General features: G+C 43.8%; 1 protein-coding gene across 1 annotated transcript; it reads right to left on the bottom strand.

Annotated features, from left to right (window-relative positions):
* Positions 1–641: 641 nt before the first annotated feature.
* Positions 642–21,398, bottom strand: si:ch211-176g6.2 (ras-associating and dilute domain-containing protein). Its single transcript, XM_048233385.1, has 15 exons — positions 21,133–21,398; positions 19,951–20,183; positions 19,001–19,398; positions 16,044–16,751; positions 15,835–15,872; positions 15,464–15,672; positions 15,071–15,183; positions 7,763–7,982; positions 7,242–7,414; positions 3,798–3,942; positions 3,212–3,390; positions 2,584–2,986; positions 2,142–2,278; positions 946–1,085; positions 642–829 (listed from the first exon to the last, which is right to left on the bottom strand). The coding sequence occupies exons 1-15, from the start codon at positions 21,324–21,326 to the stop codon at positions 727–729; spliced, it is 3,393 nt and encodes a 1,130-aa protein (XP_048089342.1). The 5' UTR covers positions 21,327–21,398; the 3' UTR covers positions 642–726.
* Between the last annotated feature and the right edge of the window lie 2,276 nt (positions 21,399–23,674).

Genomic DNA, 23,674 nt, shown 5'->3' with positions numbered 1-23,674 from the left:
AAGCAAACAGCATTTACATTTAATCACAGTAATCCAAGAAATGTTCCAACTGTATTGTTCATGTAATCATATTTTCAGTTTTAGGTAGACATGGTTTCCACTTCATCATTTCTCTTGTAAACAATTTCATGCTGTGTGTGTGTGTGTGTGTGTTTGTGTGTGTGTACTGTACTGTTCACTGTTCCATACATGCTGCTTCGGGGGTTACAAACATGTCAACACTCAGTGCCATCAATTCCATTTTCAAAAGAGACATCTGAGACAGCTGCCCTTTCTTTTCATACTGTCACTGTTAGTGAAAGGTGTTATTTATATTCTATGGACAAGCATAGGTTGGAACAGTATTGAATGTGGTAGATAAAGACATTGATCAAGATCATTTTAACAAAGACTATTCCCCCACAACTAGGACAAAGTATGCACGCTGGTAAACAAGCTTGTCTAGACAGGCAAGGCAATATAGCAATACCGTGTCCTTAAGGCACATCAAATATTACTAAAGATTAATAATTAATTATTGTGCTCACACAAAGACCATTATTAACATGACAATCAACCAGTTGCACACACAGTACATTCATATTAAAATCATGAAAAATATTTTTGTATAAACGAGTATAAAGACATCATAAATATTTTAATGTACAATTGTTTTATGGATATATATATATATATATATATATATATGTGTGTGTGTCATTCTGTGTCCAGCAGCCGTGGTCACTGTCAGCTTATGCAGTGGTTTGGCCCCCTGCTCCTGCCGCTCCATGTGGACCTGGCCACTAGCAGCCGTGCTTTTTCGCCGGACTGCCGAATGAGATCCCTCCCACTGGGAGAGCACATACAAAAAAAGAATAACTCTATAAAGAAAACTCTCATTCAAACTTTGATTCATCAAACTTTGGTTTATCGAGTGGAGCCAGTGCTGAGTAATTGTTGACCTACCCGTGGTAGTCCATCCCCACTAGATTGACTCCGTTCACGGCCAGTATGCGGTCCCCTGGACACAGGCTCTGGCTCTGGGCCGCAGGGGAGCCTGGGAGGATAGACCTTATGTAAATCCCATCCACTTCCAGTGGAGTTTCCTGGACAAGAGAAGGCATCATAATAATGACACTCATAATGTGATATACTAACTCACAGATAAATCCTCTCTCTCACTACCACTGGATGTCACTGTTCATTCAATTCTATTCAGTTCTGTTCCATATGCTCTCTCTCAGGTAATTTTTCAACCCACAGAGAAAGCATTCTTGGACTGTTTCTTTCAATTTTTTTTTAACCTTGGTGCTACCAAGTGAACCAGCCCGCATTTCCACTAGTCTTGAACGGAACCAATGTTGTGTGTTGAGTTCTTATGCTTTCTTTACTTGTTTTACTGCTTTACTTTGTTTTATGTTTATTTATTTGTCTATTTTCATCCCTAATTTACTTGAATTCATCTTTTAATCTTTTATGTCATCCCTCTAACCCTCTCATCATTCTGTCTATCTGTATTTCACCTTGTTAGCAGACTACCTGCCCAATCAAGGAGAGGGGATGACGCTATAGATTTGAAACCGAAAGAGCGGTTAGAGCAACGCCTGCAAACATCAAAACATTCAGTTGGAAAAATGCAGAAATGTATTCACAGCAAAAGTAGGCCCACATACATTGTTTCCTGACTGCCCATGCTGTTTATGTTTGTTAAGTTAAGGCGATGTAGGAAGCAACGTTAGGAATCTCAATGTAATTGGTTAGGCTGGACCAAGTCAGGCCTTTAAGTGTAATCATATGTTCTTGACTATTTACATCAGTCCTGTAGGCAGGGTAAGATGGAGCACATGCAGTAATATTACTAACAACACCAATTTATGTAGTTCCATTATGTGCCTCCAAAGTCCTTAAATATCTCTGGTAGTTCTGAGTGTACAGAACCTTATCTAACCCCATCTTACTAAAACCATACATCATGTTAATACCCATTTTAAATATTTTAAATGTGTGTTTAGGAACTGTTTTAAAACAATGGTGAATAATGGGTCTTGGAATTATTCTGAAAAATGATCTGTGGAAAATAACTCTGGTTTCAGATCAAATGAACGTTCAGTTTCCAGAGGGGTGGGGGTTGCGATGCATCATCACTCAACTGTTCCATTCACCAGGGCAAGGCCCAGTCCACACACTCCCCTCCGCAGCTCCACAGCAAACACCTCATCCTCGTCTTCATCTTCATCCTCCTCCTCCTCCTCCTCCGCCGCCACCATCTTTACTGTCTCTGCAGACGGAAAGACAGTGTCTGCCGATGGCACATGGAAAAGAGAGTTACTTTTCAAAGCAAAAGCATGGTTAAAAAAAAAAAATTAAAAAAAAACATGCATCTTTGTTCCTGGCACTCTGCACTCTCGCTGCACTCTCGCTCACTCTGCACTAGAAGTATTTCACAAAGCCAGAGAGTGGACTGGAAAAAAGTAGGGAATCCTTTGAGAAAATGTTACCATAAAACCACTGGATCTGATGCTGAATCATTCATATGCACGGTGCAGTGTTTGTACAGATGTGATCCAGTCCCTCAGGCGAAGAGCAGCGACTGAATGTCATTACCTTTCAAGTGTGTTCCCGCGCTGCTGTGGTTGTGGCTGGCGTTTCGGTGCTGTAGATCATTCTCCTCGTGGTGATCGGCCTTCGCCTCTGTCTCCGACAGCCGGAGGCTCTGTGGCGTGGTGGGTGGGGTGAGTGAGCAGGGTCCAGGGTCCAGCGCCAGACCTCTACTGCTGCGGTGGCGGCGGCTGAGGTTCTGAGGCTCTGCGTTCTGGACCTCCGGGCTCATCAACTTCTGGTTCAGAGGGGCTTTGCATGAGCCAGGCTCAGTGGAGCGCACCGGGCCCGGAGACAAGTCGCCACCGTCGTGATGGGGCGCCACCCGCTCCACCTGCCCAACCTCCAGCTGGGCCATGGGAAGAGACTCCATCTTGGTGACTTTGGCCTCCATGGGAACTACAGAGTCCTGGAGAGGAAAGTGGCTTATTTTACATTGCTCATTTAGCAGAGACTTTTACTCAAAGTGAAGTATAATGCAGATCCAGATTTCTCATCTGTATTCTCCATGATGGTTGCCAAACCCATGATCATTTGTTAGCATCTTGCGCTGAGGGAGTTACGCTGAGAGCATATTTTTCACCAGTTCTCCTGACATTATCAGGTGCTAATGACATGAAAGGTAGTGACTAACCTGTGTGGTACCTGGGTTCATTTCCACACCACCGGGTGGAAGGCGGTTGATGACCTCCTGTAGCCTTTTGGCCTGTTCCGTCAGCTCAGCGTCTCTGACGGGACTTCTGAGCTCCAGCACGAACCCGCTGCAGGGCAGAACCAGGGGCGGATGGTTGTCCAGACTCTCCAGGATGTCCACTGCAAAATGCAGAGAAGCCGCAAAGAGGGGGGTGGGGGTGGGGGTAATTTAAACTTTTCATTCATGCATTTCCAAATTCACATCAGTGCTTCTGAACTTTGAGTCGACCAATTCTGGTCTGAAGTGGTATCAATGACCACAGGCAAAAAAAAGGATGAAAATAACAGAAAGATCAGGTTTCAAAGACAGAACAACCACAGCACCAACTAACATAACTTCATCGTTTTCATGACAGCACCAGCTGTTTCCGAATAAAATGTCCCAGTGGAGACTTCCTCCGTGCGGTGACCAGGCAGATTAGACTAGGCACAGCAGACCTATCTATCTGAGACTGAGCTACAGTCCGCTCCCTTTCATGAGATAAAACTAACTTGAAAGAGGCACACAAAGACAGATGGAGCCTGACCGGTTCTGAAGGCGGCCTGGGCCTCTGCAGTGCAGGGGGTCCAAGCGATTGGGCCGGCCCGACCAGGACTGTACTCCCGCAGCAGGTGGTGCAGCTGTGCTGGGTTCAGCTGGGCAAACTCATTCCGCAGGGAGCTCCAGGTGTCCTGATAAGACAGACACACACACACACACACACACACACACACACAAACAGACAGAGTCAGCCCTGATCCCAATTTTTGAAGGTACCACACCGTGAAGATGCGTTTGCATAAAACAGCATTATTAAAACTTAAACACGTACAATGTGTTTACACTGTGGGTTGAATACAGCTGATTCTGCCACAAGGTTTGTTTGAGTATTTCCTGTTCTCAGTTACAGATGGACAGAACAACCCCTGGCTCCAATGGTGCTGTGGTAAGGGGTGTGTGTTGAAGTTTGTCGGTCCATGATAAAGTATGATTAAATGTGTTACATTGTCTATTGAATGCAGATGACTTAAGACCATTAGATTTATTTGAGCATTTCCTGTTCACAGTTAATGAGGTATTTCACATGTGTTAGACAAAAAGGCAGACACCATTTCCCATCAAAATCATAATGTGGCATTAAACAATGCCCTCCACCCACGGAGTGACGAAGTGAAGGTGAATCAGACAGCGCTGTGCATATCAGTTAATTACAGCACAGATTAAATATATAGATTGTTGTTGACATTTAGGTCATGATTGTTGTGACATTTTCTTAATTACGCATATAGTTACATCCCTGAAAGTCATGTTTCCTGTGTAAATATCTGTAAACAAAAGAAGCAGACACCATCTTCATATGAGGTTGGTTAGTGGAGGGATATGAATACCAATGACAAATGAACTAATAGAGACTAAGAGACTAATAAGATAACATAGCTGCTTTCCTGACAAACTGTGCAAACCCCTTTCCCCCCATTTTGTTTGTGCTGGCATTGCTAATGTCCTTATGGGCCCTAATTTGAATGATAGGCAAAGTGCAAAGTCTTAAGTCAGACTTAAGCTAATTTACTAACTAGGCTTTACTAGCTAGATGTGCTCATTTAACACCATGAGCAAGACCTTAACTACAGCACTGATGAGGGCCACATGGCACATGAGGCTATATACTGTAGGTACATATTCGTACCGAACCGTACAGGTACAGGACGTTAGGTTCAATACAGATGTGTACCGATTGTACTAAATGCAGTCCTTAACAGTAATCAGTAGGTTTTTCTGTTGCTTGTGGATGTTTCAAACTCGAGTTCCCACACAAACATCTTAAACGGCGGACCGTATGTCAGGTTAGTCAATAAACGTCAGAAAAAAACCTTTGACACCTTTTCAAAATACCATTCCTGTTGTGCATCAGCAATATTGTCAGTGAATTTTAGGTTAGCAGTACCTACAGGCTTACTGTACTGAAAATCAACCGAACCATGACTTCAAAACCGAGGTGCACACTGAACTGAGATTTTTGTGTACCATCACACCCCTAGTACAGATAGTTCATCCAAAAGAAATTTGCTTGTTTCAGATATGAAGTAAATTAGGGCCCTACATATTTGTATTTTTGCATAGCAGTAGCCATTTGTATTTGTGAAATAAATGTAATCCATAAGTGACAAACAAAGCACGTTGACGCACAGGGTGTTTTCATGGTAATGCCATAATGGTCAAGGAGAAATGGAGGCATTAGGAGGCTTCAACCCTGTCTGATGGTAGTGCTAATGGAAATGGACAGTGAGTGGGAAAGCAGGAAACATCCTCCTCAAATGTTCCATTCCAGTCCTCCCGTGAGTCACCATGGCAACACCCCCCCTCCAGCCCAGAGCAAAATAGGAAATTAAACCTGGGAACAAGTATATTCTACCACTTATTACCGTCTTAATTAGAAAAACGCCAGCCTAATGCTGTGTTATGGGTGGCGTGATGGCCACAGCTAACCCCTGTTTTTGTTATTTTTTTATTTTATTTTTATGGGAAACAATAACAGGAGGGGGGAAAACATTGTTTTTGTTCAGGAAAGGATAATAGAGTTTGGGCAACAACTATGCATTGAGCAAATAAGCCTGATCATCTGCTTTCTATCCCTGTCAATATAACTCAAAATAAATGAGTACAGATGCAGTCAAAACATTTATCAAAATCAAGATGATGTATACCATCTGGAATAACATACTTTACAGAAAAACACAAAGAAAAATTGGCATATCATGGAACCCATAACACAGTAACATCATGTAACCCCAAAATACATGAAAGCATCTTTGTGTCCCTGTGACTTAATCCTTTTGATGGACCATACTTCCTGTAAAGAGATGTGTCTAGAGATAGCAATGTGTATATGAGTGGGGGCTCTTTTGCAAAAAAAACGTTTGAAGCGCAGGAAATCTGCAATTTCGCTAATCTCCTACATACAGCAGACCCCAAACACATTCGGAAGATCAGCGGTGGTGGCGGTGCATTCATTCCGGTTTGTGCATTCCTGCATGCTGATGCTGAAACAATAACGTCTGGAGTGTGATGCGCATTGCTGTCTGCCGGACTTTCAAGTGTCCTCTGTGTCCGTATCAGCTGGACTGATTTGAAAAGAACGCAAGTTTTCCACATGAGAGCCTCGGAGGGAGCTGCAGTCAAGGTCAGACAAAAGCCATGGGCTGCACACATGTGCTTCGAGGAGATGTATCGTTTTTTTGATTATTCCAAAGACCCACGCTGCACTCCTTGTCTCTAGCCTGTGAGGCCTCATCTAGGTCTTATTCTTAACCCACATTGTGTATGTTTTGGATGATATCGTTACATAGTATTTCCTGTTCTGTATTCGTAATGCATAGAGGAATTAATTGTAGAGCACCTCCTCCTCAAAAGTCCAGACTGTAGCAATGGTTTAGACACAGTATGGGATGCAGAAGTTGAGTATGATGAGGACAGAAGAGTGGATGTAAGGGGAGAAGAAAAACTGAGGTAACAATCAGACAGGACGCGCTTTGCCACTTATAAAACGTGAGGTGCAATATGTTTTCTTAAAAACGAGGGCGCTTTTCCGCTTGGAGTTGAACTTTTTTCAACTTTTTTCTCGAATTGAAAAAAGTTTAACTCAATTTGAGAAAAACGCAAGGCACTCTGGGAGCATAAGTAGCACGCAAAGCGCTCACTGCCAATAAGAAACAACGTAGAAAATGTGCAGCTCACTACAAAAAACGGCGTTCTGTCTGATAGCCCCCTAAGGAGGAAGAAAAGTCAGAGAGGTGTAGAGAGGAGAACTTTGTACAGCACTCTCCCCTCCTCAAAATCCAAGACTAAAACTCTGATTTAAACACAGCATGGTGATATATACTGTAAAGTGACAAGTGAGGAAGGAAAGAAAAATGAGGAACAAAAAAAAAGAAAGAGAGGGAGTCAAGCCAGAGAGGTGAAAAAAAGGAGGAACGCTATTAAAGAGGTTAACCTGGAGAAGATGTTCCTTTGGCGTTGCCAGGAGGTTGACCGCTGTGGAGAGCTTGCTAAGGCAGCCAAGAGCTAGTTCTCCCAGCTCCACACCATGGGCCCAGTCCATGACCAAGTCTAGGTTGGCTCGGATCTGGACACCGCGGGACCACTGGTAAAACGTCCCTCCAGAACCTGTCCAAACATGACAAGTCCTCAGAAACGCTGACATTCAAAAAGAACAGCGAGTACAATTATATACAGAACCTGATCTTTTTAGAACTTCAAATGGCGACTTCTCTATCAGAGCACACCCCCTGTCACATCAAATGTTTGATCAAATTAAGCCTCTAACACTAGGGATCGGTTACCTGTGCATGGATTAAGCCTAGTGTCCTAGACTAAAAGAAAACCAGTGAAAATCACTGAAAAAAAGCTTATAGTTTAGTCAAAGACGGCAAACTAGACCATCTTTGGCTTAGTGCTTAGCTTAATTCATGTACAGGAAACTGGTCATCCCAGGTCAGGTTTCTAAAGACATACCTCTCTCCATGAGGAGGTTGAACAGGAAGGCGTTGATGAAAAAGAAGAGGTAGGCAAGCAGCTGAGAGCCAATCTCCCAGTGCACCTGGAAGTCCTTCACCAGCTGTAGCGCCCTCTGGAGGATGGTCAGGAGACTGCTGAGGTCTTCAGGCACAAGAAGCTGTCCACTCTCGGAGAAAGGGTGGCTGTCCAACACGCTCGATAGCAAAGGGTAAAGAACCTGGTCCAAAAAAAGGAAAAGGTTTTGATGAGTAAGAAGTTTTTTTATTCGGTGTCTGTAAGTACAGCAGAGAACATCCAGAAAGCAGAAACCTGAACCCAATAACCTTTTTCGGCTTAAAGGGTTCCTTGAATAAAAAGGGTTCTTTAATCTAAACACTGATATGATGATGTCAGAGAATGAAACCAATTCCTTTGGAGAAAGTTAAAACGCTAAAAGGATATGACAGATTTGCTTAGTTGGGGAAAAGTTGATCACAATATCATCTCACAATGTGCATAATTTAATACATCTAAATATGTTCAGATGTATTAGACAAATTCACAGTGTCAGGATCAATGAAACGTGTACAGATGTGGGGTTTCTTCCAATTTCATTCTGATACTGAATATAGGCATATGACATGGAGAACAGTTAAACAATTACAGCGCCAAACTCCCTATGAGCTTTGTAATGGAAGCAAATGAGCATACAGTTTGTTTACTGTTTTTGTTGAGGGCACATCACTGAAGGAATTGTCTGTTAACTAGCCGACCGAGCACAATCTGTTGTCTGTTACTCTTCCCTCGAGGTTCCTACCAGTTGACCGCAGATTCCTTCAGCGCAGAACCCTCAACAAACAGTCAACATAGTGACTCTGCTCCTGAGGGGCCTATGAGAGGATGGTCCGACTAGCGCAGGGTTCTTGAGGAATGCCTCTGATAAGATTACAACTCGTGCCACTTTCTCTCCCTCCCTCTATCCTTCCCTCTCTCCATCACCCCAACCCCCCCCCACCCAAAATTCTTCTGCTCCCAATCGGTAGCTAGCTTTCCCCTCCAGCCCCTGACAAAAGGATGCATTTGCTTCTGTCAGTCAGACAGTCACTCCATCCATTGCAGTCACTCCATCCATTGCTCAGAGTTCATGTCCTGCCTAATTCTGCGCGGGTTCCTGTCAAGATTCATATAGTGGAGACTACCGTCACAAGTGACCGGTGTAAACTGAGGATAGAAAAACAGAGGGAGAGAGAAAGATAGACAGAGTGAGAGAAAGAGAGAGTGAGAGAGAGAGAGAAATAAATAAAATCAAATAAACACAGACAGTACTCTGAGTGCCAGGGGAAGGTTATAGAGGCCAACACCATGTCAACAGACATAAGTTGATATCCAAATCCATCCAATGTGTACAGCAACTCTACAGTATTTGGGAAGTGAGGAAATCACTCTCCAAATAGGAAAAGGACATTTGAGCAAACAGCTCTAATCACTTTAATCGCTCTTTCTTATCCATTATCACTAAGAGCCTCCCATTCAGCGCTACTCTGCAGATGTGAATTCATCAATGGCACTTCTGATTACCTGAATTCACAGTGTGTGTGTGTGTGTGTGTGTGTGTGTGTGTATACTGTACGTGTGTAATAGAAAGAAAGTGAAAGGGCAGATAGCAATAGTCAACACAACCCAAAGCAAACAGATAGCAAATACTGTTGAGGAAAGGTTATAGAGGCCAACAGCATGTCAACACCGATGTGAAAACATTGGATGGAATTGGATGTTTACCTGTGAAAGGCTTTCATGGCAGTTAACCTATTGGGGAAAGTAAGGAAATCTAAAGGACTATTTTTTGAGGTATTAAGCCTACACTTTTAATCACTTTAATTGCTAGAAACCATCATCATCGAGAAGTCTTCCATTTAGTGCTACTCTCTAGACCTAGATGAACTCATCAATGGTAATTCTTATTACCTGAAATCACCTGTGTGTGTGTGTGTGTGTGTGTGTGTGTGTGTGACTAATCAATCATGTCTGTGAAACACAACTTTAACACATAACCAACAAAGCCTTGCAGAATTCTGGAGATCAATGCCCTGTTTAACAAAAGGCACGTGCAGCCCACCTCTAAATATAGTGGCCTGTGTGACATCCATAGAGCATGTCATGCATATGCACGCACAACCCATGAACATGGGGAGGTCAGGGAGACGAGTGTGGCTTCGTGAGAGACCCCGTCTGTGTCCACCCCATTTGGGCAACCCCCGTCCGTCTCCATCTGAAGGGTCCTTTATGGCCCCCGTGCCAAGTCGCGACAACACCAGCTTTGTTCGAGATAATTCCACCCTAGACAGAGGCTTCCAACCCCCTACACTTGGCATCCATCACCCATACCAGCATGTGTGTGTGTGTCTGAGGGTACCAGCTCTATGACCATGTCACAGCTGTGCCGAACATCACTTTTATGTCCAGTGTAATTTCAATTGATATATTGTATCTGCCATGCGTGATTACATACATCCCTAAATGTATTGGCTAAAGTGCAGTGGCAAATTTACTGTCCACTAAAGTACAGTGAAATGAGAGTCTTAACTGTGCGTGCAGTGATGAGTCCCACTAGGCCGTCTCTCCTCCTCTTCAACACAGGCCAGCTCCTATTCATGGCGGGAATCTGGACTCGGAATATTGGAACTGAGCAAAAGCATTTTAACAAAAAAATGTATGTCCATGCATTGAAGACTTTATCCCTAAAAAATGCCAGCACAGCAACAAATGGGAACTTTAAGGCCATTGCATGCTGGGTATTTTTTTGTCCAAAATTGTTACGTGACATAAATCTGACCTCACGTGTACAAGCCATCTCAAACACTTTCGTCCATCATTAAGATTTACAGAACAGATTCAATTTTCTGTATTTTTCGCATCCGTATAGCATCCATATATAGCGTCAATCAATACGTTTTCCTACTGCAGCGTTCTGTAGGCCTATTTGATGAATTGAAAAAAAAACATGCACATATGAAATTATGGATTTTAGTTGGCAAGGACCTTTAACTGTGAGTGCAGCCATGAGTCATACTAGGCTGTCTCTCTGTTTCTGTACACAGACCAGCTCATATTCACTCAGGGGATCTGGCCTGGAAACAGTGTTCACAGAGCAAAAGCAATCTGCCCCATGGTCAGCACGCTGGTCCTCTTTTTCAGGTGAAGTTCAAAGAGCTTCTGTTGAATTAATCAGCGGGATAATCAGCACACGTGTGTGTGACTTTTCCCTCCAGGGAATCAAAAACCAACAAAAACACACAATCACAGTTTTTTTTATATGTTCCTGGCAGGTGTTTCCTTTGCTGATAGATAGGATGGTATAAAAAAAAATCCCCTACATCATTCTCTCATCTTGTTTTCTGTTATTTTAGCTTTTCAAATGAAACAAGGTCCACTTCTGTTTGTTTTTTAACCAAAAAGTCAAGCGGGGGGGAAAAAAAAAAAAAATTCGCTTTTGAAAACATGGTCAAATGTGTTTTGGTGAGATCTGGGAGGAACAACGACTGGCATTCAGTTCATATCGTCCGCCATGGCCCCAAAACCCCTCCCCCCCAAAAAAACACACTCCGCTCGACCAATCTGCTGAATAAACAACCTTGTCAGTCTTCTCTACAACGTGTCTCTTCAGCTACCTTTCTGAGTCTTTAAAAGCTCAAGAACATAGACAGGCATTGCTCTTTTATACAATAACAGTCAACAGCAACATCAGTTGACATTTGCTACTCTCTTACCGTAATTTCCCAACTATTAGCCACGGCTTACACATTGAATTTGCAAAATTTCTTCAGCTATGAGGTTAATACATGGGGGCAGTTAATATGGTATGGTTTTGTTTCTTTTAACTTGCATAAAACACTGTCCTGCGGCTTATACACAATGCGGCTAATATACAGGAAATTACTGTATGAATTTCCTACAAATACCCAACATCCATCCATCACTTCTGCCCTTCCATATGTTTTCATGGAAGAGTTCAATCCATGTATTGGTAGAACACATGGCAACCCATGTGGAATCAGCATATAGTCAGCACTGTAAGAATCAGTATCTACAAGTCACACATATTATGGCATACAGAGAGAAAGCATTCATATCTGCCTGTGCACCTGCCACTGAACCCAGGAGCGCCGCTTGGGGGGGTAAGGATGATTCTATCAGGGGGGCCCAGAATTATTGTCTGTCATGGGGCCCAAATTATCTAGCAGCGCCCCTGACTGAACCCATCTGTGTGCTGCAGCTGATGGCCACTGTCTCGCCTCCCTTCTTCAATGTGACAAATTCTTCACATCACGGCCTGCAGATTGGCTGCCAGGGCTTTAACAAGCAGACGACTCAGATAGAGGAGACATAAGAACTATTTACATTTTTTAAAGGTAAAAGCTGGGTGAGATAAAAGCCAGACATGCCACAGGCAGGGAAGAGTATTCACTGAAAACAACTGGGAGGGTGACACCATGTAACCAAATATGGCTTTTTAGAACTGAAGTCCAAATATTATTTTGAAGCTGAGTCCTGATATCACTTATCTATAGCCCGATATGTAAACATGTCCATGAACATATGTCCCTGTGTACAATGAATTCAGAGATCTAATGCAAATATTATTCACTACCAGTTAAACAGAAATAGCCTGAATTTGCTATAGGGATTACTCTGCAAAGCACATCCAATGGCAGTAAATCATTTTAGGAGGAGAAGGTGTGGTCTGACTCAGTGAATGAATCAAGACTAGCAAGAGACACCTCTGCATACAGTCGGACGGATTGTTGGGGTGCCCTGAATGAACAATTTTAAATACTTGCCCGAAGGATTTATACACGGGGGCCTTAAATCCAGCTATTAAAGTAATGGTTTTCTCATGGCCAGCTGTCAGACAATGCAGCCATTTTACTTGAGGACTATTGAAAACAGACGGCACTACAGACGCGTCATGAAAACCACGACTACCAAAACCCATCCCAGAACCACAACATAATACCACCGCCACTGCTGCCCCATTCCACGGCAGTGAAACTGAAACTCAGTGACCTGATTTCATAACCGTGGCAGCTTTTTCCTCCAGTGGATGTGAATGGGAGGTGGTGGGATTTTGTGAAACACTTTTGTGCAATACCCGGAGGCAGAATCTGCAGAGTGAAATGAGTCTGTTTATGATCCATGATTACACCATACTTGTTAATTTCACCATGGCAATGACATGATTATCTTCTCAATGCTATTGCTCATTTCTTGTTGACAAAAATGCATCTACAACAGCCTATAACCCACCTCCTGACGACTCATAAAAGAGAATGAATAGCCATCATAACCGCACATCCTAACACAACTTTACTGGGACAACTTCTTTTCTTTTATGAGTGCTTCTTCTTGAATCTTGATTACTTTGGCTAACCAAATCCAAATCCTAATGTGCTGATGGTGTTTTACTTGATCAGACCACAAAACCAAGTGCAGTCTTTTTTTTCTAAAGCTTTTTCGAGGTCACAATTTTTGAAAAGCATGATATTCTGGTCTGAATTCGCTGGTCCATTCAACACTGAATAGACTCTCATGCCGTCCATTATGTCCACTGGACACTGTACATGATTCACTTGGCTTGAGCATTTCAGAGTGACTGACCACTATACCACCAGAAACATTGGATCGAAAATCTAGTTGGGGATTATTCATAATTGTGTGTGTGTGTGTGTGTGTGTGTGTGTGTGTGTGTGTGTGTGTCCAGTAGGCCCTCATTAAACGTGATTGAGGCCAGTTGACTTTCCAGAGGCAGTGCCTGACAGTGACGCTGCCCTGCTCGGCTCCCGCTGGGGGCTAGAGAGAGAGATGCCTGGCTTTCCAAACCCACTTCCTTCCTGGACAGGAAACAGACGTCAAGGATGCCCCCGTCTGAACAAAGACAGATGAGCAACTCCACATGTGGCCAGTGTCCAATCTGGACACCAGGCACAGGTCTGCGTCACTATCTCCGTCCACGGTGGCTGCAGTGCCGTTATCACGGCCACCAAAGGACAGTGCTACTGCTTGGGTCAGTCCCAATTAACTCCTCATTTGGAGTGCCACATAGTTCCCTTTGTTTAACCCATTCGCGCCGGATGCTGCACACGACGCAGCACTGAATCTCCCGCTGGTTGCTGCGTAGCGCAGCATGCTTTCTAGGTGCTACAGAGGCTTAGATATTAAATTTTGGTAGACGTTGACAATTTTTAGTATTTTTTCAGAAAACCCTCAGGAAATAAGGTTATTTAGTCTAGAATGCCATAGGATTCTATAGGCGTTTTTAGCAGGTATTTTAGGAGTAAATGTTTTAACACAGAATTACAGGCAAGCCTGTAAGCATTTTTAAATCCCCAAATGTACCTGAAAACTCTTGATGGTCCAAAGTCTAAATAGGCAAGACTGCCACCCTGCTCTATCAACACTGTGTCTTGTGACACATGAGAGACTCCTGTGGCATGTGAAATCAGTTGTTTCAGTTATAAAATTAAATCTCACTTCTTCTTCATGCTGTTTATTTTATCCTTTTTTTGTCTTTCACCTACATGAAGTACGGGTTTAGAAAGTGATTCGGAAAGTTACTGGGCTGCTGAGGTGGCAGCGAGAATGAGTTTGCACTTGTACTTGTGATGAAAGGTATTTCCTGCATCAGTGCACCATGGCATTACAAAGGAAGGTGATAGGAAGGCAACGGGGAAGGAGCTTTGCCCTGAACTTCAGACAGCTCACCTGGGTCTGGGTAAAATGACTCAGAAGTCATTTATAATCTTATTCTAATCAAAAATGTTATTCTGCTCAGTCAAAGTTGCCCTGTATACCTGACTAGGATACAGGTGTATCTAATTTAAACAGCAACCCTTAAGTGTCTACTGAGAAGAGAACTGGGGAACTAGACTCAACAGGAACCGTGCCAGAACATCTTGGTAGCTGAGACAGTTTAGAGTTTCCTTTGGCTAGTCTTACTGTACTTAGTTATGTTTGGCTCCCTAAAGCCATATGTCTCACAACAAAAACCCTTGTCCCTCAGTTTCCATGTTAGAGAAACCGCATAAACAGTGTCTGGACAGTGATACCTCAGTCCAGGCTACATACCAGACATCAGGCTGAACTTTTAAGGCAAATGTCCTACATGTTGTGTAAAAAGATACAATCAACTTCACATTCATAATACAAACTACTACTACTACTCACTACTCTCAAAGTAGTGTCTCAAAAATGGGGGGGAAATGTACATGTAACAGTGCTTACAAGTTCCGATTCGGAGAAACCAGGTCATTAGAGAATTGTCGGACTGACCTTGGTGAGGTAATAGACACACTGCTGAAACGTAAACATAATGACCTCCTCCAGGACCGTCATGGCCTCCTCGCTGGCTGGACGCACGGCAGACAAACGCATCTCCAGCAGTGCTAGCATCACGATCAAACATAAGCAGACATAAGCCACACATATTAATGGCCTTCATTCATTATACAACGTCCCCTACAGCACAAATTCTCTATTATTTTTTTATTTTTTATAAAAGATCAGTGCATCTTTGTGTGTGAATTCAGAATTCAAGAAGCATAGCCTTGGAAAAGCATAAGGCTATGTTCAGTTTTATTTAACCCTAGCAAATAAGCATGTTTACATACCGGTATATTAAAATACATCATTTAACATGAATGGAGAGGAGTCTCAAGGCTTTACCAATATGCTCCTCCTCCTCATCTTCCTCCCTGTAATCCTCCTCCTCATCAGATATCAGGCCATGCAGGAGCAGAGGCACTTCCTGCTGGATGAAATGCAGCAGCTCGATGGAGTTTGCCATCCACAGGACCAATGGCTGCAGGCCTGGGACCAGTTTATCAATAGTCAGCGGCTGCAGTTCTTCTGGGTCTTGACTACTAGCACTGGCCCTGGAACAGCAGTCAAGGAAGATGAGTTATTCATGGTCAAATACTGTATCTTTCTCTTATTATGCTCTAAAGAGATATTGAACCTTACAAAAATACAGAGATATGACTTTTAATGGTGATAATCCTGTAAGTAATTAGGAGAAATAACAAGCTGCATCTCACATTTCTGGCTGGACAGCAGCAAGCTCCTTTGCACATTGCTGTAATGAGGCAAATGAGAAGACTGTGGTTAAAAAATGAGAAGTATTGACATAAATAATAAAAAAAGGCTCATTAAAAACATATACAACAAGCCTCAATTAACCATGACTGTCGAGGCTATAAAACAATAATGAGATTAAATCTATTTTTTACCAACGGAGAAAACCTACCCATACTGTCGTCTGGACCTCACTGGCGATGCGCAAAAGAAGTTTCCGGAGGCTGGCTGTGCTGAAGTGTGTGGCCGACCGCTGGAGACAGAGGCACAGCAGGAGAGCCGGCGTCAGTTTGGGCTCTCCATCACGTCCAGGCACCACCGAAAAAACTTCCCTCAGAACGCTCTCCTCGTGCTCCGAGTCGTAGACTAAGGAGAGCTCCTGGCCTTCAAAACCCTTCAGACAGGGCAAGAGATCATCAGCCTTCTCCCTCGGTCTCCTGGAGGGGATCGTCCTGGACGAGACGCAGGTGGTGCACAGCGGCTCCGCGAGCGGCGACTCGGGCATCTGCGCTGAGATCAGTTCGGAGTAAGGTAGCAGGCCTTCGGCAGTGGTGGGATCTTTGAACATGAAAAGGTAGTACTCGCCCAGGCCCAGGAGGTCACCGTTGCGCAGCGAGGCTTCCTGAGTAACACTGACGCCGTTCCTCTTGACCACAGCTCCCTGGAAGGGCTTCACGGAGGTAGTGCAAGGCCCTTTACCATTCTCCTTTCCTGGGGGTGAAGAATCGGGCTGCAGACGATGGATGCCACAGTGCTGAGGCGCAATGTCTGGGGCCCAGAGTGAAAAGTCCGCTGCCGTTGACTCTTTCTCACCAACAGCTGCATTGGCACTGTGGCCAAACACAGTGCTTTCCCCGTTAATTGGATAAATAATGAAGTCCTGGGTAAAGAGAAAAAATATGGACCGTGAGAAAAAAATTACAATTTGACGTCATCACACAGCTCCAGCCTAAAATCTCATTTTCCAAGAAACAACAAATAAATCTCCTTTTAGACATGAGGCTAAGAGCACTAAAATATTCTCATAACATTGTATTTGCATCAAATATGAACCCCTAATACAGAAGACATTTATTTTACCCACTCTGCAAGTTTAATCATTTCTAAACAGTTTAAGATCTTAGGCGGCTGACACTGATCTGTGACTGGTTCTGAGGACAACCACCAAATAACAGAGAGTGGCACTCACGAGTGAAACTGATTATTATTTCAACTCTGCTAGAGACTCCAGTGTAGAGGTGCCCGTCTGGACCAGCTGAATAGAATCAGTGTTCCGAGAAACCAAGCACAACGTTTTGTGTCGAGTCACTTGAGAGTGGAGTAGACTGGGGATTGGGGGATAGAGAAACGGTGAACATTGTTGCCCTATGGCCATGTCCAGGTTACACATGTCGTAGTCCAAGTTCAATTTCAGAACGGACATGTTTACAAAAGGCGTTGTGCCAGAACCCCCAACCTAGACCAGAGCAGTGCTACCTAGCTGGTCCATAAGAACCTGAGAAGTACCCAGAGATCTCAGTCTAGAACCTCCTAAGTCCTTGCTAAGATCTGGAGTTCCCCTGCATTGGTTTCCATTGTAGCCACAATAGGAAGCTATTAGCTGTTAGCCGTTAGCCTCTTTTAGATTAGGTCCAGAGACTAAAGTGTGTACAAGTTAGCAGACTCACAGAGGAGTGCCACAGTGCCATAAGGTCAACAAGACTCCAGCCAAATGTTTTATTAGTCATTCAAAAGGCAGTGCTCTCCGGGATAACCTTATAGGGTGGACCCCGTGGGCCATAGAAATCAACAGATGACAGCACAACCTCCAACAAAAACATAATGATCATCATTCCAGGTAGAGGAATTGTAATTTAGTTAAGGTTACAGGAATATGTTGATATACTTGAGTGACTGCTGAACACTGTTTTTAAGGCTTGCTGTACTTAATCTCTTCCCATTTTTAAATATGATGGAATACAATCTGTATTTGTGAAGGTCTACCTCATATTTTTGTAATGAGAGCAATACATGCTTGATAGTGGTGATTCTTTTTCTGCACAAAAACAATTCTGTTTAATGTAATACCAAAGAGTGGCAGCACCGGAATTCTTATTTTATGTTGGTAAAATGCATGTTGCATGTTAACAAATTCATTCCCTCAGTGGTGTTCCAGATCATGCAAAAACGGCTTAGGAGTGTGTGTGTGTGTGTGTGTGTGTGGGCATAATCGTTCATTGGTCAGCTCTAATCTGCCAGGAAACAAGCCCACCCTCTGAGTGTGGTGCCCTGTACACACCACTTCCTGGACTGTGTTTTTACCCAGCTTATTTCTGCACACATGGGCATTTTCGGGAGATTTTCACCACCACCCCACCCCCCTCAAATGCTCTCTCTCTCTCTCTCTCTCTCTCTCTCTCTCTCTCTCTCTCCGTCTCTCTCTCTTTCTCTCTCTCTCTGTATTTCAAACGGGATCAAAATGATGAGAACCCTGTACATAGTGCAAAGGACACTAAACAGTCCACAGTGGACAGTGTGCACTATATAAGATCATTAAATGTGTGCTTTTATGGAAATTACACTCAACTCAACAAGTAGCAACAGATAATGTTGCCTTCTTATCTGGAAAAGGGTCTAAGCTTTATTCTGCAACTGCAACAAATCTGGATATTACACAAATTTAGCAGACTAGCCTCCATGTTGTGCGATAAGTGGACTTTAAAGCCTGTGATAAGCGAAGCGTTATCACTCTCTACCAGAAGGCAGCTCTGGAAACCACTGGCCCCATCTTTTTTTCCATGCTATCTGAGGGCTGCCAGTATCACAATATGGAGCTTTGATAAAAATCTTCACACCAGAAATTCCAAACCAACAGTAGCACTATTGTTTGTTGGTACTGACAGTGACAGGAGACAGAGCAGGATAGCAAGCAAGAGAGAGAGAGAGAGAGAGAGAGAGAGAGAGAGAGAGAGAGAGAGAGAGAAAGAGAGAGGGAGAGAGAAAGAGAGAGAGAGGGAGAATGAGAGAAAGAGGTAGAGGTAGAGAGAGATCAAGGAAAGCTTGGATGAATGGATGGAGGGTTGGTTGGAGGGAGGGAGAGAAAGACGGAGAAGGAGTGGTATAGAGCATATAGTGGTATAGTCCTCTTACCTGTCTGGCGCTGTAGCCCTGCAGAAGCAGGAAGTAGGGGAAGTCGAAGGGTGGGTGAATGAAGTACTGTGTGCCGTTGTCGTCACTGCTCTCCGTCTCCTCCCGCTCGTGACTGGGACAGTGGGCAGCTTTGTAGGCCTCCTCGGCCCCGGCTCCGGCACCCCGCGACGCAGACGGGCTGCTCTCCCCCGGGTCCACCTCGAACTCGCAGGGGCTGCTGGGGCTGTCAGGGCTGCCGTCGGGGCTCTCGGGTTCCTCGGCCACGATGTCCGCCTCGCTCCGGCTCCTCCACAGTGCCTGGCCGCTGTCAGTCTGGCTCCGGTGCCGCATCATGTCCAGGAAGACGGACTTCCCCCGCGAGCGGGTCTTCTGCAGCTTACGGGCCTGGGCATTGAGGCCTCAAAAAAAGAGGGGAACGAAAACGGTGAACAAGCCAGCATTTCTAGCAGAGGAAACAGGACTTGTAATGGTAGTGTAATATGCAGCTCTTGCCTCTTTTTTTAAGTGCAGTTTAATAGTAGTGTCCATGTTTCAAGCCACAGATTCAATTCAGATTGAGAAATTTTTTTAAGCTCTGTTGACCCACATTCAACACAAAGCAACTGAAGACTGGAGAAAACTCTTAAGGGAGTTCTCCTTCAGAGTAAGTAAGTACTGACCATGACCCAGGTCAACAGGGGTGTGAGGACGAACATGAGCATGCAGTAAGCACCACTGGAAGGACAAACCATAAAGTGCAAGTTGGTTGACATAAAAAGCAAGAGACCATGTCCAAGGTTTATATAGACTTAAAAGTCTGTAGTCCATGTTGTTTGAGCTCAAAAGATAGCAACCACTTTGAAGTACCCCAAGCACACACAAAAAGCTTAAAACCTACGCGGGGGTCTGAAGTTGTTGTTGTTGTTGTCATTGTTGTTGTTGGCAGTGGTGTTTACAAGATGCTATCTTACCTGCGGTGACAGTGTCCTTCTCTTTGGAAGTTCTCTCCTCCACACTGGCACGCTTCTGAATCTCGAAGCGGCGTGCATAGCCTTCTCTGGGTTTCCATAACGACTGCAGCAGAAGTGGCTTCTCATTGTCACTTACGACACGGAGGCACTCTGTCCTCCACTGATGGTCCCCAATGCAGCCAATCACATCGCAGAGCACATAGGAATCAGCATCCGTTTTGCTCAGACAGTATCTACGTGATAGGATCATAAAATTGGGTAGCAATGACTCAATCCTCTGTGTTCAATTAACATATCTATTCGAATATGACATATGAGCTGCAAAAAAATAGGTCATTGGCTTGAATGGAGCATTTCCATAAAAGTTGAATGGGAACAGCTGTGCTTGATCATATTGTTTCTTTCACTGGTGAGGGAATTTATATGCAGATTCCAGCCATTGTTTTCTAAGAAAAGGCATGATTTACTCAGTTCTGGTGCAAAATCCTCATCGTGTGGAGTCTGACACAGTAAATCCACCCCTGTCCACGCAACAGCTCATGACCTCCAAAGCAGTGGGGAGACCTGAACAGTATGCGTCTGAATGTATAATTCCTTCTGATTCATTCATACAGGCTATTAGAGCAACAAAGACAGCCACTAGCCACCAGTCTGACATGGTCACTTCTCTTTCTCTTTGCCCAGGGGGAAAAATGTCAGAACAATCCTATTTAATATCTTGTCACATCGCATGAAAAGAAGGAAGGAATTTTGAGTCCAAGATGTATGGCCCTCGCCAGCATGGTTAACATTCCCAGAGGAATTTCTAATTGCTATGCTGTTGTTTTCGCCATTTCAGCATCAAAATGAGGCTTGTGCCCACATACATTTAACATCACAATACATCTCTGTCCCAAGCGTCTTAGTTGTTTTTCTCTCAGTTTTCTCCCCTCAAAATGCTATTAAACAACATCCAGGAAAAGATCTTCTGGGTTTTTTTGTTCCAGACATTTGAAAGGTTTTTTATACACTCTAGCCTGTGTTCACTTTAAAGACAGTCAGGGAATAGTTCCACTTCATCTCTTCACTCTACGGTGAATTCAGAAGCCTAACAACCTGAACGCTGAAACAACCCATGAAAGAAGCCCATGTTGGAGGCACATGAAAGAGATTTGCAGCCCATTCAAATAACAAAAGTCTCACCTCTCAAGTGCCTCTTTGACCAGCTCCCTGGCACTGGAGTGGGTCGTGGCCAGCACACTCTTGTAGTTGGCCCCCTCACAGATCTCATTGCCAAAAATCTTCAGTATGCCCGGCGCTGTCACGTGATTGGACAGCTCGGCGGGGTCGTCGGCCACCAGGTTCTCCTCCCCGGTCACGGTGGTGCCGCTGGCCATGCCCTCCCCCCGGCCCAACGTAGAGACGCTGCGGCTGAAGACGGCTGACAGCCGGTGCCGGTGCTGGCGGATCCTGCTCTTGGCCGGCTGCCGGTGGTGACCAGTGCTCTCTGCCTCCGGTCTGCTGCCGCTGTTGCTGCTGCACGAGCTGGCCCTGCTGAGACAAGGGGAGTGTGGGAGGCTGGGTGGCTTCGCGGGGGGAAGCACTCTGATGCTAATTGAGCCGGTCACACTGACAGTAATGCCTACTGACTGGCTCCACACTCTCCTTAGAGGGGTTCTAGTTCTAACAGAGCTACAACTACAATTCTTCTATGCACTGGACGATACTCCCACTGGAACTTTTTTATGAACAAAAAAAAAACCGAGACAGAACTTTTCTTGGAACAGGTGCTCTTTTGTGCCTTGCCGTGCTCGCTTTCTGAATAAATCAAAGAATAAACTTCAGATTATTTCTGAGCATTCCACTAATCTTCTTACCACTTAGCTCAGTGTGGGACAAGAGTTCTTTTTTCTTTTTCTTAAACCCCCTTCATTCTTTGTGTGCCACTGCATTAGCCGAAAACCCTTCCCCTTTATATTGAACATCCATGACATTTCTTCCCTTGCCAATAGACATTAACGTCTTATCTGCTTGATAATTGGTATCAAAATTCTTAACTGTGTATAGTTCAGTGCCTTGAGACCTCTCTAAGGACTTGGTCAGATGATTTTTGTCAATTAGATGCTGTTATTTTGAATGGCCAATCTGTAAAAGAAACTGCCAAATGTGGTGCAAGACAATAATCATTGTCAGTTGCAAACACTGGTTTCAGTCAATAAAATCAGGCCTGTGAAAGGTGTGTAATAAGCCCACGTTTACAGTGATTTTAGAATATAAGGCTTTGTTGGACTTCAAGTCCCTAAAATCGCATTTGGTTGTGGAGCATTTGTATATGTCCTTGCTGGGCCTTTTGCTTTTCTAAAACGGTTATCATATACTTCAGAAGCATTTCAGATTCACAAAGTTAATTCTTAGAAATATAAGTGCAATGTTTCTTTAATTGTTTTCTGTCAGGATGTAGACCTATGTGAGTGTACACATCTTTGGTAAAGAATATGCTGTAGGAGAGTAAAGGCATGTAATTTTCAACTCCAACTAACCTTTAACCAAGGGGTAACTTAACATTCACTTAATTCATCACCTTTCACCTAAACATCTGGATGTTGTGCATTCATATGCTGGACATTTTCTTCATTATTTCTGCAGTGTCACCTGAGGCAAACACTCAACTCCTGTTGTTATCCTACAGTAACCGTTTCTCCCCACAGCAAAGGTAGCTGTGAGGGAAACGTCTCCTGCCTTCTTCACTCTATGGCTCTGACTCTACCCATACGGAGCAGTAAGCTGGGTTTCCATCCAAGTTAGGCAGTTTAACAATTCGAATAAGAATTCCTGACTAGAAACACTTTAAATGCGCAATCTCAATCTTCCAATGCGCATAGAAATTCGATTCGCTAAAGAGAATTGACTCTCGATTCGCATTTGGTATAACACGATTAAATGTATGGAAACAATGCTTTTTACCTATTTCTACCTGCATGTTGCTCTGACGATCTTTTTGATCCCACCGATCAGAATGTAATTGAATCGAATTGAATTTTAACTGGCATAGCCCAACCATAGACTGTAGAGCCTAACACAGAGGCTGGAAACGCACATGCGCAACATCTTGAGCCGAATTATTTTCATAGATAGATAGATACTTTATTGATCCCCAGGGGAAATTCAAGAATTCATGAATGAGCAATGCGCATAGAATGGAAATATGGCGCTTCCTCCTCATTAATTAGAGAGATAATTGTAAGAAGCTAGAACCTGTCTGCTGAGCACGGGAAACATTTCTTTACATATTTTCGATCGGCTATGTGAGGTAGTTAGTTAGTTACATTAGGCATACAATCACAATTTGTACGAAATATTTTTTTAACCAAAACACCACATAAGTATAGGTGGGTGATGATGAAAACGGGTTTAAAAGAACACACATGCAGTCTTGCAATTAGAAAACAAAAGTTTGAAGTGATCTGAAGCAACGATGTGCTCAATGGGAATTATTGAAGTTCACATGTTATTCTTCCCTAATTCTTTCTCTAAATCTTTTCAATTGTCAATCCACAAAAGCACTTTACCGATCGTGATTTAAAAAAGCATAGCCTACAGATTGTGCAAACTTATGAGGCTACTCACTGAACTGATCCATTGCTCTGTTTTCTTCCGAGCTTCCCAAAACTGAGCTTGCGGAGGCTCACAGGTGATACAACCGTTGCCTTAGATGTTCCCAAGACTCGTTCCTCTGAGGTCATGC

The sequence above is a fragment of the Alosa alosa genome, chromosome 22 (genome assembly GCF_017589495.1).
Source record: "Alosa alosa isolate M-15738 ecotype Scorff River chromosome 22, AALO_Geno_1.1, whole genome shotgun sequence".
Lineage (NCBI taxonomy): Eukaryota > Metazoa > Chordata > Actinopteri > Clupeiformes > Clupeidae > Alosa > Alosa alosa.
Note: the sequence above shows the minus strand (reverse complement) of the source record. Positions and strands in the feature narration are given on the sequence as shown.

What these genes read in the sequence shown, in the direction of transcription:
- si:ch211-176g6.2 (XM_048233385.1), bottom strand. Translation starts at nt 21,326, where the DNA reads ATGGCCAGCGGCACCACCGTGACCGGGGAGGAGAACCTGGTGGCCGAC. An exon ending in AGGTCCAGACGACAGTATGG is followed by an intron (nt 15,873 to 16,043) that starts GTAGGTTTTCTC and finishes GCCTCATTACAG; the next exon opens with CAATGTGCAAAGGAGCTTGC. An exon ending in GTGTCTATTACCTCACCAAG is followed by an intron (nt 7,983 to 15,070) that starts GTCAGTCCGACA and finishes TTTTTGGACCAG; the next exon opens with GTTCTTTACCCTTTGCTATC.